Source organism: Gouania willdenowi, chromosome 6 (genome assembly GCF_900634775.1).
Source record: "Gouania willdenowi chromosome 6, fGouWil2.1, whole genome shotgun sequence".
Classification (NCBI taxonomy): domain Eukaryota; kingdom Metazoa; phylum Chordata; class Actinopteri; order Blenniiformes; family Gobiesocidae; genus Gouania; species Gouania willdenowi.
Genome location: NC_041049.1, coordinates 7658916 through 7676010, shown reverse-complemented (window position 1 = coordinate 7676010; position 17095 = coordinate 7658916). Strand labels below are relative to the sequence as shown.

Genomic DNA, 17095 nt, shown 5'->3' with positions numbered 1-17095 from the left:
ACACTCCCACTTTTTTACCATTTTCAGGCTGGATCCGTTTCTGCCTCTATTATCAGTTGGTCTCAAAGAGGAAATCCAAGTAAAAGCTTCCAAAACCCAAGACTAATCCTTCTGTTCCGTCATAGTGTGATATTAGTCTGTGTGAGGGATTTCTCAGCAGGTCCAGGTCAGGAATGAGAGCCAGACTGAGCAGAAAAACGCTCCATAAACACACGTTAAACTCAGTATTAAAAAATGTTTTACTGATTCTATGTTGAATCCTTTTGAAGATAAAATGTGATCACCGGAAAGAAGGCAATGTTTTATGCAATCCTACATTCTCTGTATCTTTTCAGGTGAATGAGCATTTGTAACAGGATTATCTGTTCAATATTCTATTCATTTTTCCTGAACATGACTGTTCAAAGTAAGAAATGCCTCACATGCATGTTTTGGGACAATGTCACGCATTTTACAAGCTATAATTTTACCTGGAACACCCATGACTGACTGTATAACACGTGTACTAAATGAACAAAGGTGTCAAATTTTGCATCATAACCTTGTTCAAAATCTTGCGCTATATACACTAAAACCTCATTGACATGTTTTGGGACCATACCAGGTTATTTTTCCTGTAAATTGGATGTCTGAGTGTTAAAGAATTTCTTCCAAGTCTTTAAAGTGTCAATGATTGATCATGGATCCATGGTCAGGATCATTGATCCAGATAACTACCAATGTCTGAAAAAAAGAAGACATTTGCTGCTTGGCAGAGGTTTACGCTCTCTAAATGCTTTTGTTTTATTTGATTTGATTTTCAGTTAAAGCAGCTGAATCTACCTTTAGGACTACTACAGGACCAGGGAAGCATCTATAGGTGCTTTCTCACATACCTCTTTGCTCCGCACCATGCTTCGCTTCCTCGGAACTCTGGTCCTCTAAAAATGTAGGTCTCGGTTCGGCTCAAGTGAAGCATGGTGTTGTCTTTAACCATGTGAGAAAGCAACCAAGACCAAACAAAGGACTTTACATTGAAGCGCAATTGTAACGGAGCAACTCCATCAGTGACAGTCATGAACACACATTCACAACCCAACGCTCCAGCAGCAACACACAAATATCCATCCATTCATTTTCAGAGTCGCTATGTCAGCACACAAAAACTCATCTACGTTTTCCCAAACTGTTCACATGATCAGCGATGGCTGCATATTTGACTGCTCTGTTTTATCTACTTATATATTCATATTACACATCCTTACTGGTAATTTACCGGTGACATGGCGGCTCTGAGTGCTGACAGGTGGAGACAGACCGGAGTCATCTCTGTGTTTATGTAGCGCAATAGGGCAGGTTGTGGTAGGGCTGGGTGGTATACCGGTTCATACCGAATACCGGTATATATTTTCATTATGATAAGAATTTTTAATATACCGCCGTACCGGTGTATTTGATTACACAACTTTCGGAACGCTACGCTGAGACGTGTTTCAGACCGGACCCTTTTCAACATTGCACTTCTACTGTAAATAGGAAGGTAAACTTAGCATGTCGGCAGTTCGGCAGTAATACACCAAAAAAAGAGCAAAGGATCGCAATTTGTAATTCCTGTATTACAAAATAAGTCCTGGTGGAGCTGCAAACAAAACGCTACCTTATTCAACATAAGAAACCACTGAGTATGCAGCATTTAAAGCTAGAAATCAAGCTAATGCTAAAGCTAAGCTAGCGTGGCAAAGAGCCATTGGGCTGCTGTTGCAAACTCGTATTACTACTAGTGTGGAATTATTCTACAATATTCACTCATTATGACAGTAAAATAGACCATCCTAAGTCAATCTACTGCAGTAATTCCTCTCTCAACCAGTAGAAAATCCTGTGAACACCTGATTATGCATGAAAAAAAATACCGTCATATACCGTGAAACCGTTAGAATTTTGAAAAATACAGTAATATACATTTTAGGTCATACGGCCCAGCCCTAGGTTGTGATATCGGGTGATTATGGTTTATTTTGAATCATTATTAATGACTTTTTTTGTTTTAGTATTTCCTTTGGAAAACAAAGACCAAATATAGGATGTGATGTCACGACTGTGGCAGTGCCACATCATCATGGCATTGGAGGTTGAAGTATTCTGTCCAATCGGCGACCGACCATTTCGCCAGCGTGACGTTCAGAAAGTTTGGTGCGTTTGGCAAATAGAATGTGTGAAAGCGGACCGGACCAAATTAAAATGCAACAATGTTTCAGATTCACCGCCTGGAATGCAACGAGTCCACCGAACTATATGTGTGAAAGCACCTTAAAACATGCGGGACAGGCATAGTTTCAGGGAGGCAAAGCTAAGCTAGCATAGCAAGAACCGTATAAGTGGAGTGGTTGCTAAGGCAACCACACCACTTATACAATCATGTATATCTCTTTAGCTCAATACATAGATAACGTAAGGTATTTTTGTAAATAGTGTAAGAAAAAGTCTTACCTGTGTCCATTTAGTGAAGCGTGATGTAGCGGCGTGTATCCTGAGCTGTCCGTACAGTTCACATTCAGACCCTTCCACATGCTGCAGAGAGATGACACAGCAGAATTAACACTATTTCCATCACACTTTGGCCTGAGGTTACAAAACAAGACATAAAAATCAGGATTTTATCCACCAGTCTGAATGACTAGCGATAGATGACACTTGTTTTACAGTTATCGAGCCCGCCAAACATAAATAAGTCCAGTTGTAGCTTGTATAAACAGGGCCGTTAGCACATATTCAGGAGGATTACGCACTCTCTTCCAAGAGCTTTATCTGTCTGTTTTGTTTTCATGTGTATCATGGGATTTTGGGTATTTGTTGCTTCAGTTATTTCATGGCTCAAAAGCGTAAAGCTGCATTGTACAAAGCGTCCCAAAGTTTGATGTATAAGTCCTTGTTATGAGGCCACGGCTGTTTAAATCTCAATTTATCACTGTGGCAAATAATGAAAATAAATGAGGTCAAACCGTGTAACCACAAAACGCTGAGCAGGCGAAGAAAAAACACACTGCACAGATTTTCATGAGGACAGCCAGCTCTAAAGCAGCTGGAGGCCAAACACACTGTGATGAACACACGTGGACTCACACACACACACACACACACACACACTGTAGCGCACACACAGCAGAGAGTTGTCCGGAGGCTGTAATTATATGACCTCCCGTTTTCACATGAACCTTTTCTGAAGAGCTAATTGGTCAAAGGCAAAGCAGCGTGGAAGTGAAAGGCTGAAGGAAGTTACTACGACAAAACATTTTTATGACCTTGGTTATCAGAGACAACGGTCGTAACATTAGAAGACTAACCACAGGTCTTTTTCACAGTCTGTTTGTTTATACCTGCAAGTAAAAGCAAACAGGGAGCATTCTGATTGGATACACTGACCCCCACACCAGCTCTATGTTGAGCTCCTCCTGGGGGTCGGAACTATCCTCCTCTACGTCACGGGTAACTGGCGACCCGGGAGACACATTTTGCCTTTTATCTAAAACACAAAATTACTCCAAACACAAAAAATGACACAAAAAATGACAGAAAAAAAACAAACAAAATTGCAGAAAATTGCACCAAATTAAATCATATTACAGAAAGATATATTAAATGATAACATACATACACACAAATGTCTCATCACACAAAACAAAACAAAAGAAACACAGAAAAATATACAAAATATCTGCAAAATAGCAAAGAATGACAACAAAAACACAAAAAATATCAGAAAAATACACAAAACAACAGCAAAAATACACCAAACTACTCCAAATAACACACAAAATTACAGAAAACATTCTAAATGACAACAAAAATACACAGAATAACAGAAAAATATACATAACTACAAAAAATATACAAAAGTAGAGCAAAAATACACAAATTGACAGAAAAATATACAAAACATAACAACATAAATACACAAAATATACAATATGACAGCAAAAATAACCACAATGGCAATACAGACACACAAAATAGCAAATAAATAAGCAAAACAACAGCAAGAATACACAAAACAACTCCATATAACACACACAATTACAGAAAATGACAAGTAAATTACACAAAACAAACAAATTCATACCATGAAGGCAGGAAATGCAAAACAACAAACAGACAAACCCTTTGTTTCCTGTATTAAAACTCAGATTGATCATCATTATTCTAAATTCTGACATGAGTATTTGGGGCCATATCACAGATCTCACATTTTTATAATAATCTTAAATGTAATCTGTATGTAGAACCTTGTTGAAGCCATTTAAAACCACTCAAATGTTTGTTTCATTGTGTTCAAAAGTAAAACCACATTTGCATCATTGGTTTTCAATTATTGTGCCGAGAGAGTTCACACGGTGTCATTATTTGGCGATAGATTACTGCCATTGCCTCAAGCTTTTGGAGGCAGAGTAAATTAAAACTTTAATTAGATTGTCTTTTCTACAGCATTTACTGTAGGTCCAATTGATTACTATTATACAGCAAAAAAGTAGCATCAAAGCAACAAACATCCATCAGCCGGGTCTTTGATAAAATACTGTTCATTCTCTGTTATCTTTGCAAAAACAAAATGTATAATGTTCATTAAATGACAAACAAAGACTCTCTGTCCTTGGTGCAGTGCTCTGTTTCCTCTTAAATACAACAACCTCTTTACTTCTATAAACCAGAATGCCACACAAACACGGCAGTCATGCCTGCAGTCGCACAAACTCCATAAAAACCTGCACCAACAAACGTGTTTACATCAGTCTTTCTATGCAGGCCTGACACCAACAAGCTGTGGAGACCAAAACCTTGGTTGGCAGCAGAAGTCACTGTTTGTTATTTTTAGGGTTGTGGACTCGAAAGTCACAACTAAATATAGAAACGAGCGACTGCAAATGTTTTATTTTACCAAAGAACGCTTGATTTATTCATGTAAAGGTAATTATTGGTCACTTTTTCTTTAAAGTGATTAGTATCCCATCACATGAACTGACTTTAAATGATTGGTCTAAAGCTGAAAAATAAAACTTTGCTTCTAATTTGCCAGAGAAATGTCTTTAAAGTTATTTAAATCTAATACACCTACACTGGCTCTATAAATTCATAATGACAAAAAGAATCAAAGTGTGAACGCAAAAATTCAGATTTTATTTCATTTTAATTTAACGTAGTCATTTAGAATAATTGTTTTTGTGTATTTTTGTTGTCATACTGTATATTTTGGTGTATTGTTTTGTGCTTCTTTTTTGGGAGCCATTTCATGTGTTTTAGTTGTCGTATTGTAGATTGTTTCATTTATTGATTTATATTTGTTGTTGTTTTGTGGGTTTTTGGAGTCATTCTGTGTATATAAATCATTTTGTGTATTTTTGTCGTGATTTTGTGTGTTTGGAATAATTTTGTTGCATTTTTTCTGGTATTTTTGTTGTCATCCTGTGTGGTTTTCAGGTCATTTTTTGCATTCTTCTGTAATTTTGATTGTTTTTTTTAAATAACTCGTATACATTAAGGCCTGCACATAATTGTGGCACCAGATGCCCATTGCCTGGTGTAAAAGAAATGGGCCTAAATCAGCTCTCTGTTTGATTCCTGTTGGTTTGGCTCTACAAAGAAAATTCAAAATGCTGCTGCAGGAACACAGACATCTTTCCTGATTAACCCAAGTCATGTGAAGACAGTAGCTGCATGTGTGTGCAATGCATGCAGCTGCAGAGCTTCACATTAAGAGTAAAGTTTCATTATTTTTTGTGTGCTACTCTCAGCGTTCGATATATGTCAACTGGTAGTTTGCAACACAGGTCTTTGACCCAGGCTCCATTTCCTCACTTTCCCAGTATCCGCTCACTTCCTTTAGATTTCATATTAAAGCACAGAAAGGTAAAGAGGTCAAACGTCATGAAAAGGGTTCCCAGCAGGCAGAGCAATGCTGCCCTCTGTTTGAACCTTCTTCACTTACAATCCAACTGTTTCTCTGCCTTTGCATTTTTTACTTTAGCTTAGCACCCAAAGAACAGAGCAGTGGAATTAAACCTGTTTTAGACGACCCAGACAAGGAATGACAAATAATGTTCATTCATAATAAATTCTAATAAAACAAGTTATAATTGATTCTCTTTATACATTTGCTGGGGTCTCCGATTTTCCCAAAATCTGTTTCAATCTTGCTGGAATTATTACGTGGAAGTCAAAGGAAACATCAAAGCAATCAGCAGATGCCTCTGACGAAGCTGAAACATGTAAGGAGATCAAAGTGGATTTCCTGAGGAATAGTTGTCTGAATAAATAAAACCACAACATATTGTTTCAGGTTATACCAATTTCCGTGTTGCTCCGTTTAGTCGGCTTTTGTTATCTAATGTAATATACCAAGTGCTATACCAAACATCCTACAATGATGCCCAAAATGTTAAATAGGGATTAATTAAGTTAAATCTTGTAAATAATTGTATTAATCAATGCTTCAGAAGTAAAAACATTGTCTCAAATTGTGCAAAGTCTTGAAAGATCACGCAGAAGATTTATTGCAAGTTTTAGCGCAATAATTACCGCTAGCTATAAAAACTAAATTTGTTTATATCTTCCAAACACTTGCTAAACATATAACCACGCGTTTTAGGGGGAAAAAGTGATGACAATTGAAAATGTGTGATATTCTCTGACAACCTGTAAGTGAGGGTGTAATCTGTTTCATATACTGTAATTATTTCCTTTTCAAAAGGATAATTGTGTGATTTATCAATTTATTTGCGTATTCTATAGTTAAATCTTTACAAAAGAGGATTGTGTATCAGTTAGTTTGTATCCCATCAAAAGGCAACACCATTTTTTGTAAAAAATAATAAAGAAAAAGGATATTATGTATGCTTTGGTACTTTATCTTCATATTATTCAATTGATCAATTCAGAAATGCAGACAGCAGGTCTTTGATTAACTTTTTAAGGATTATTTATGAAATGGTTTTGATGTGAACTATGCAGCAATGCCTTCCAACTAAAACAAAAGTTCCCATTTTGCACAAAACCTTTTTGTAAAAAGAATTAACATTACATTTAACACCTCTGGCATCAGGTTGCAGCGACGCAGCACAGTTCAGACCAAATCAAAGCCACGTGCACTGATCAAAGGGAAAGAAACAAAAAGGACTAGAGAAACCGTAGTAGTGGTGTGTTTTATTCAGAGTAAAGCCAAATGTATCCAGCAGCTTGGTTAATGTGACCACATGAAATCAAATCAGAGGCTTTTCGAGAGAAACCGAGCAGTCGACTTCACAGGAAATCGAAAAAATAGCCAATAAAAGGTGAGACGGGTCTTTGCTATCAGAGCAGATAAAGACTGACAGGAAGTGGACCTGCTTCATATCCTGTTTCTAGTGAGAGGCAGGACGGATACCTGCTGATGGAGACACATACACACGCACACACACACACACACACGAACACACACATACGCATTTCAGAAGCTGGGCTTTGATGTTTGAGTCACACAGAGGCAGTTCATATCCCATGATGCTTCAGGGCATCCATATTCATCTTCACACTTCACCGTGTCGTGCAGGTGTGTTGTCACAGAGAGGCATAGTGTGTGTGTGTGTGTGTGTGTGTGTGTGTGTGTGTGGGTGTGAGCATGCACGTATGGGTCACAGGTTGCTCAGCCACAAAGCAACAATCATTGTGCAAAGTGTGTGTGGACACACTGCAAAGAGCAACTATACATCACTGCAGGTGAACGAGGCTCAACCCTATCCTGCTTTAATCACTTATTCATGCTATTCATTTATTTTCCACCTTATTTCTCTGCATACGTTTACGCTCAGTCTGAGCTTCAAAAAAGAGAGAAAATCAAGTTTATGTGCTCAGGTATGAGAAAGCAGTCACTTCAAAGGCAGTTCTAGTCATGGATGTGCCTAAGGTCCTTTACACACACACACACACACACATATTCTTCAGCCAAATAAAAAAAACAGCATTGAAACACTGGCACCTATGAGGATCGTTCATATGTTTGGCCACGAGTAAATGCAGCATAAAGAATACTGATATATCTTACTCAAGTAGAAATACTGTTACTTGATTGAAATTGTACTCAAGAAAAAGTGCAGGTGGGCATACATAAACTACTCAATTACAAGTAAAAAAGTAGCTGAATTAAATAGTACTCAAAGCAAAAGTTACAAGTTACTTTCAACCCCCATGTTTATTATTGATAATAAATCTTGCCACGATTCCCTTAAGTACAGTAAACATCTCATGTATAAACTTAAAAAGGAAGATTTCAAATCTTGCACAATTGGAATTTAATTTATTTTCCACAAAGGCATCTGTATAAAATAGAAAATAGTACAGAAAAAAGGAATATTTTTCAGTCATCATTTGTCTACAGTCCCATTTTGTAAAATAAATCGTGAGAGAATCGTACCGTGAACCCAGTATCATGAATCGAATCGTATCGGGAGTTGAGTGAATCGTTACATCCCTAGTAACGTGAGTACTTGTAATCCATTACTTTTACCTCTGACTGCAGAACAATAAGGTTTATCACTCAGAAGTGATGACAATGTGTTACATTTACGATATAATGTCGTTAACTGGTCCACAAATTTAAAAAAGGAGCTGCGAGTGTGAGACTGCAGGCATTGACAGCTATCTATATTTCACCCAGCGTTTCCACAGCGCCATGAGGAAAATCCCATTCACACCTACACGGCTCTAATGGGAACACCCAGGCACAGCAGGTGAGGATTTTCCTCTGTCAGGAATCACACTGTAGCCCTGTAGATGTGTCACTGTCTGCTGCTGCTCTACCACAGTGAAAACTCCAGCATGGCTTTCTGTTCGAAAAACAATACTAGAATATACAGTATTTCTTAGTTTTTCAGTTGTCTGTGAACTATTTTCTCTGTTGTAGGCCCTGACACAACAGATACATTACATTCATTACATGCCTAGTTTCCACACGCACACAGTTGTACAGTGTTTTCACATTAAACCTCAAAGTCACAGCCCGGTTATTGTGCCGATGTGGCTCTAAAAAGCTGGAATCGGTATTGACAAATACCAACTATTAACATGCCCATGACATTTACAGCATCAAACTCTTCTTTAAACGCAGCACCCGGACTCCTGGTCACAGAAACACGTATGGTTACGTGTTCGGTGCATGCCATGGCAACCTATCACTATTGGCCCGAAGCTGCCGCTATGAACCAATCGCGGAACTGCGTTTTCATGTTGCCGAAAAACAAACAAACAAACCTCCCTACACACAAGAGAAAATGTCGGCGATTCCAAGGACCTGCTTTTCTGTAGAAACATGTCATATCTTCTATCTATCTAACACCGCAGTATCAGCATGTATCGGTATCGGCTGATACAATGCAACTGGGTATCGGCCGATACAATGCAACTGCGTATCTGTATCTGGACAAAAAGAAGGGTATTGGAACAACACTAGTCACAAGGCAGAAGCTGGTCTGTCTTGTGATAAGTCGGCCAATTATGTCTTGCGCCAGCTCCATATTGTACAGACAGAGCCCAGAAGATATTTGTTCTCCCCTTTTCAGATTTTACACACTTCGTCAATGCTAGCCATAGCCAACTGCATGTGAGCGGTTTTTAGGAACAAGTAGGCCTGCTAAAAGCTCACCTGTGACTATAACTAGAAACGACCAGACAAATGAGAAATAGAACAACTCTGCTCTGCATGAGTTACGTATTTGGCAGAAACGATTAAAGATCGATCGACATGGGTTGTTCAGAGACCGAAATTCATTTGATGTAAAAAATAATAATTTTGGTGTCAAAACTTAAAATAACACACCTGGGATTAGACTGAATACACAATACTGTTTGTTTTGTTTAGTTTTGTTTTTGAACACTGATCTATGCTAAAAACTAAGCTCCAGTGCTGATTGGCTGTCACCTGCTGTGTAGCCAATCAATTGCGGCTGTAGGCGGGACATTGTTACACAGACAAGAGTGTGAGAGACAGCTGTATAAGTTTATTTTAAAATAAACGTATTATCGCCCTTGTCGATTATCGGTTGATTCTTACAACGAATTCTCTGTAGTTATACAGGAAATGCTTTTTAACTTTACTTTATAATTTTTTTGCTGCATTTAACATTTTTTGCTGCATTTGCTGCATTTAACATCACTCTTGTAAATGAGACCTTGTTTTCTCAATGGGACTATAGCTGTATAAAAAATGTTTTAAAACAAATAGCACAAATACATACACTGCTATGAATTTTTGCAGTATTAAGTACACATAATATTGTAAAAAAAAAACAAACTACAAGACACAAAATGTTTTTTAGGTTTTAAACCTTTATCAAACATAGAAACAGTTCATAGACTGAAAAGATAAAACCTCACCGATAAGTTCAATAGGTCCAGAGGTCAGCGATCATTCTAGGGAAACCAATTCATCTTTAAGTCAAACTGACAACACACACGCACACACAGGCCTAAGGTACAGCACATCCTGTCACATGTCTACACAATCAACAATAATTAAAGCAAGGCAGAACTAATCGATAGTCACACAAAAACTCTACACAGAGAGAGAGAGAAACACACATTATGAGGTAAAAACCTTCATTAGGCAACAATGTAAAGATCTTTGTCAATATCTAACAATAATCTGAACACAAACTGCTGAGTCATGGAGGTCCATTTACTACTAAGTGATAAAAAAAAAAAGTCTGGCTTTTGTCGATCCTCCTCCTTAAATAGAGATAAACAAACATCCTTTATCTGTCCCAGATAGTTCCAATAAAGCTGAAGAAGCCTAAAGAATACGACACAATCCACTTTGAGACAGCAGCCATTTTTATTTTAGCCAGCTTTACTTGCAGCGACAATGTATTTTTTTAAATAGAAATTCGACTTGATGGATAAAGAGAGACCAAAGGAATCCACTAGGCCAAAAGTTTACTTTGGGTCAAACACGGCAAAACAAATCCTTTAAGACCAAAGAACAGACATTGATTAACTAGTTAGGGGTGTTTCTGATTGATCTCAAGAAATGTGATCAACTCTCCAAGAAAAAACAAATCATTTATTTGTGAGCACAATACACAAAAAAGATTGACACATAGGGACAGGTAGAGATAGGCTCAATCCTAAAATAACAAACATATTTAACTGACTGTTTAAAGGACACTTAGCTACATTAGCCGCTAACAGTAATGATTTACATTGAGCTGACTACCTTTCAAAAGAACTAAAAAAAAAATAAAAGTATTATTTATCTTGCCTTGGCTATGCTAACAACTATGCTAATGACTAGCTTGAATTGAAGCACGAAGTGCTAAAAAAAAATGTAAAATTATTATTTGCATCTTGCTTTGGCTGTGCTAACAGCTATGCTAATGGTTATTTTGAATTGAAGCATAAAGTACAAAAAAAATGAAAGTATTGTTTGTATCTCACTTTGCCTATGCTAACAGCTATGCTAATGGGAAGCTTGAATTGAAGCAGGAAGTGCTAAAAAATATGAAAGTATTATCTGTATCTTGCCTTGACTATGTTAACAGCTATGCTAATGGGTTGCTTGAAATGGAGCATGAAGTGCTAAAAAATATGAAAGTATTATCTGTAGCTTGCCTTGGATATGCTAACAGCTATCCCAATGGTTAGCATGAATTGAAGCATAAAGTCGTAAAAAGGAAAGGAAGTCAAGAATGTAGTGACTAAACTTTGACGGTATTAAGGAGAAATTTATTATTGCAATCCTCTTTGTTGAGTGACAGAAAGCCTTAGATCTCAACTTAACCACAGCCGGCCACAAAGCCATCCTGTCCACCTGTTTAGCAGATATATAAACCATTGGTGACGGGAAGCAGCGGCCTCGTACCACCGTCTAAATGGGAGAACTAATCTATAGCCTCCTGAGGTCGATCGATGCCTTTGTATTGTAAATCTCCAGCGAGGAAGTGCTCTGAAGATGCTCCGAGTCACTGTGGAAAGATAAATCATCCTCTCACATCCTCTGTTTGAGACATAAAATACAGTAAATACCCAATTCCTGAAAATATTACCATTAGGTTTGAGCCACAACATTATGACCACAGAATAACACCTAATGTTTGTGTGCTTTGTGTTAAATCCATTAAAGATTCTCAAGTGGGGCAGCAATATCAGCAACCTACACAATTAATACAATTTATAATCCACTGACTTGCAAAGTTTAAACTGTAAAATATCTGAAACTTGAAGCTAAAGACATAATATAAGCCTCATAGATCAATAAACCAAAGATGATTTGCTAACCCTAACCCTTTCTATGCATTAGTCTACAGGACTCCACATCCCACAATGCAATGTGGAAAACTTTTCCGACAATGCCAATAAACCAAGAATTCACAATGAAGATCAAAACAAACTTTTGATGGGCAATTTCAACCTTTTACATCTTTTTTTTGAGCAAATGCTCTTCGATTTATCGATCGATGTCTTTATCTGATTTTCACAAAAAAGATTACTTGCTAGGTTTCCATCACAGTTTTTCGCAAAATAAAAGCAATATTTCTACAATTTTTTCACTGTATTATTGCTTTTAGAATGTGTTTCCATTAAAGATTGTTCTGGAGCCTCATAACTCTGGTGAAAGCTCATCCCACGAGACTTCGTGGCAGGAAGACGTTCGCTCAGAACCTCCTTATAACACTCCGTGTTTCTATGTTGTTTGCTGTTTAATGTGGCAGTAATCATTTTAAAGTATAATGCTAAGAAATGTCTCGGTCTCCCCTACCGTCCACACGTACCGCGCCATCTTTTCTCAGAGAGACGTGGTCATGTGACTAGGTACGTCATGTCCTGTGACGTGTAACTGCAGAAAAAGTGTTTCCATTGCTCTTTGCAATAGATTTCAATATCAAAACATCTGAAAATTCTTCTCCATAATAAGAATAAGCAGAATTCAGGTGTTTTTATTACTAGTTTTAATTGTGCTATTTAGATTTTAAACTGGATTGGTGATTGATGAGTTTGCATTAGTGGTTGAGTAATTTAGACAAAAGACAATGTGTTGAAGCAAGCAGCAAATATGAACAAGTGCCTCCATTTCACAACTAAGAACATCCCCTGAAGTGTAGCTCTGGTGAGGGGATCGGAGTCTGCAGCTATTTTTACCACACTGTATAGTATTATAAATAATTAAAATACAACAAGCTGATTTAATGATTTTCAGTCATGCAAAGTACAACCACATCTGCAGTCGACACACAGCTTTGCAGCTTGTAACCGTTGATTTATTCTTCCTTCCAAAAACCTTCAAAAATGTACAATGTAACAGAGCTATTCAGCTCCACGACAGTGGCAACTATTAACAGTGTTTTTGATCATTCAGCTGAACCAACTGTTATTCATCTTTAAAGCATGAAATGAATAAAATACAACAAGAAATACATCGGGGTAATTACAGCCAATGTCGTGTCCATATTAATGATCTATTCTGTCACCAGGAAATGAGCCATGCAGGCACGATGGTAATCAATATCCAAAGGATGTCATCACACAGAGTCGATATAATGAAAAGTAAAGAAGGCGTGTGCACGAAAGAAACTCATCAACACGATGGATCGGGTAGCAAAGCAAACATTGGGATTCTACCTTACATTTAAAAAACATCTTCTGATGTGCTTGAGCAGGGAAAAGCTCATGTGACAGTGTGTGTGTGTGACAGAGTGTGTGTGTGTGTGACAGAGTGTGTATGCTGTAAAGGTGGAGTGTTTGTGTGAGCGTACACAACTTTGGAGGAGTAGCAGCCACGACTATATAAGGCCTTATGAAAGGATCCAGTGTGTGTGTGTGTGTGTGTGTGTGTGTTAGTGTTTTTTACAAATCAGAGATGAGAAGCTTTATCACAGCGGGGGGGCCACAAAAACCTGACTGTCTGATTCAAGGTTGACATTATAAACATTCATGTCAGCATTTAAAATAATGACAAATATGAACATTCATACAGGAAATGACAAAATGATGACAGTATTTTTGTTGATGTTTTATGCGTTGGAGACGAGTCATTACGCATATCTCGGTTGTGGTTTTGTATATTTATCTGTCATTATGTGTATTTTTGTTGCTTTGTGTGTTATGAATCATTGTGTGTGCTTTTGCATATTTATTTTTCATTCTGTAAGTTTTTCTGTTACGAATAATTTTGTGTTTTTCGGAGTCATTTTTGTTGTCCTTTTTGTCTATTTTTCTGTAATCCTGTATGTTTTTTTGAGTAATTTTGTGTATTTTTTGTTTTTCTGTCATTTTGTCTGTATTTGGAGTCATTTTACTTTGGGGGCCACACAAAAATAGACCGAGGGCCATATGTGGACTGGAACATGTTTGGGCCTTCAGTAAACAACTTTTCATATGCATCAGGTCTCTGTATTTTGATCAGCTTTGAGCTATGAACGTAAACTGTTTAAATCACTAATGATTAATCAGATATGTGCATTTGTCAATTATTTGCTAAGAATTGACAGTCTCTTGAAATCCGAAAAAATACTTTTTTCTTACTATTTTCATTGACCCATAACTGCATGTGAGAATGTAAGAAAACATCTGATCTCTGTTTTAATTTATAGTATAATGGTTACTCTTCTTGGGATATAAAACAATTTTTACTTTATTATTAATAATTCACTGGTAACACTAGTTTAGCTTTTTGAGACCAAAGTGTGTGGGATGTCCTGAACAATGTGTTAAAAATAGTGGAATGACCCCATAAATACCTATATCAACAGTATTAAGCATGTTTGCCTTGATTTGTGGGACGTTTATTAGCCAGGAAACAAAAATTTGATACTGAATCAGTGAATTGTTGAAACGGGGGAAAGTCAGAGACTCTACGTAGGTGTGGATAAGTGTGTACAGAGGGATTCTGTAGACGAGATTCATGCAGAGCTAAAAAAGTAAATCACGTGTGTGTTTTTGAGCAATCGCTCTGTCAGCAGGTCCGACAGAAAGTCTTGAGGCATGCATTAACGCACATCTGCTGCTGCTGGACTGTGCAGGTAAACAAGACTCCAACTGACAGCAAAACACGCACAAACGACACCGGGTCAGAGCAGATTAGTTCTGCCTGCTCGTTTTCACCCGCATGAAGCAGCAGAGTGAAAAGGTGATAAATGTTTAGTGGAATATTGGCTAATCACAGAGCTACACACAATGTTAGGGAAAGCAAACGAACGTAAACAACAAAAAAGAAAATATTCTGGGTAATTTTTTTTCCATTACTTTTTGTTACAAACGAACATAAACAATAAAAAAGTAAATATTCTGGTTTATTTTTACATCACTTTTGTTACAAACAAACATAAACGATAAAAAACTAAATATTCTAGTTAATTATTTTCCATTAATTTTGTTACAAATTAACATAAATGATAAAAAACTAAATATTCTGGTTTATTTTTACATTACTTTTGTTACAAACGAACATAAACAATAAAAATAAAATATTCTGGGTTATCTTTTTCCATTACTTTTTGTTTCCAACTAACATAAACAATAAAAAGAAAACATTCTGGTTTATCTTTCACTTTTTGTCACAAACGAACATGAACGATGAAAAAAAAAATATTCTAATTGATCTTTTTCGTTACTTCTTGTTACAAACGAACATAAACGATAAAAAACTAAATATTGTAGTTAATTTTTTACATCACTTTTGTTACAAACGAAACGGCCGGTGTCCGGTGCCGGGCAGAGGGGGCAACTCTGGACACGCACTGGGCCCTTCTCGCCGGGGTCCCCCCTCCTCCCCTTTTATTGAAATCCTTGATATAGTTTTGCATACCCTGCCTGTCACAAGCACTTTCCAATTCGCCGTCATGCCATACACATCTTTCACCCAACCATTCACAAACTGGTTACACACCTCCATAGTATAAGCACTTTTGGAACAAACCAAATAGTTTAGAATGTCTATGTACGTTATAGCAGAAAGGTATTTGTGGTCAGCTGTATTTTGGTTTGACAAACTTCGTACGGATCAATACTGATGCATTCCGTCTTGTTGTCGTATGTCTGTGTCTCATCTGTTTATCTAAACCATCTCTGTGCCACTTTATGGGTGGTTTACCAGCCATTTGTGTTGGTTTTGTACAACATTTTAATCGTCTTTTGTGGAGTAGAATGCAGCGAAGCAGGTAAACAATACAAACGTGCCTCTAAACTTGCCCTCACAGATGGCGTCTCCGGGGAGGTCACGTGGCCTGTAGAAACTATGTATAGGGAAGAATAACGCAGACTTTATTAGGAGGACAAAAATTAAAAAAGAAAGGGCAGTTATTTATCCTTTAATAAACTAGTTTATTATGGAAATGTATTTTGTGGAACACATTTTTACTGTGTGTTTTAACCCCCACCAAACACCAGAGTTTTGATGGAACCAAGGTTAAGAAGACCCATGTAAACCCAAAGCACTTTACATAGTCAGCCATATTTACCCATAAGTCCACACACTAAGGGTGGTAGTGCTGCCGTTTAAGGTGCTAAACGTCCATTATGGTTCAGTGTCTTGCTCAAAGATACTTTGTACAGGTTTAGCCTTGGAAACGTGATTTTTGTGGTTTTCCTCAAAATTCTGAACTTCAAATAAGTTTAATATCCTGTAGGCCATACAAATCCAGACACAAGTTGATCAGAATCCCCCATAGTCACATGTTCCTTCATCATCCACCCCCCTTTATTATTTCAACCTTATTTCTCTGTGAATAAATCAGTGACCGACAGACGACGAGTTATTACAACTTTGAATCCCTGTCTGCGTCCATCTGTCGTCCCCTGACTTATAACTTATCATAAATTCACTTTCACAACTTTCATGGTCACCTTTCCTAATCTGAAGGTGACACACACACACGCACACACACACGTACACACACTGCCAAGTGTTACTCATATCCAGCTGCCAACCATTACTAAAAGGGAGGCATTTAACACATGAGACTCTGCGGCCCGTTATTTATCACATCCATCAAAATACATCTTCCATGAATGTCAATTTACTGGCAGTGTGTGTGTGTGTGTGTGTGTGTGTGTGCGTGCGTGTGTACACAAAGCAAGTGCCATCCTATTTACGATGCAC

The 17095-nt window shown here is 37.4% G+C and overlaps 1 protein-coding gene across 4 annotated transcripts in view; it reads right to left on the bottom strand.

Moving 5' to 3' along the window:
- Nucleotides 1–17095, bottom strand: part of anks1b (ankyrin repeat and sterile alpha motif domain containing 1B) — a 298928-nt gene that overhangs the window by 242187 nt on the left and 39646 nt on the right. For all 4 annotated transcript variants that reach the window (XM_028451136.1, XM_028451140.1, XM_028451138.1 and 1 more), the window contains exon 2: nucleotides 2470–2550. In XM_028451136.1, coding sequence (XP_028306937.1) covers nucleotides 2470–2550 — 81 coding nt within the window. The remainder of the gene's footprint in view (nucleotides 1–2469; nucleotides 2551–17095) is intronic.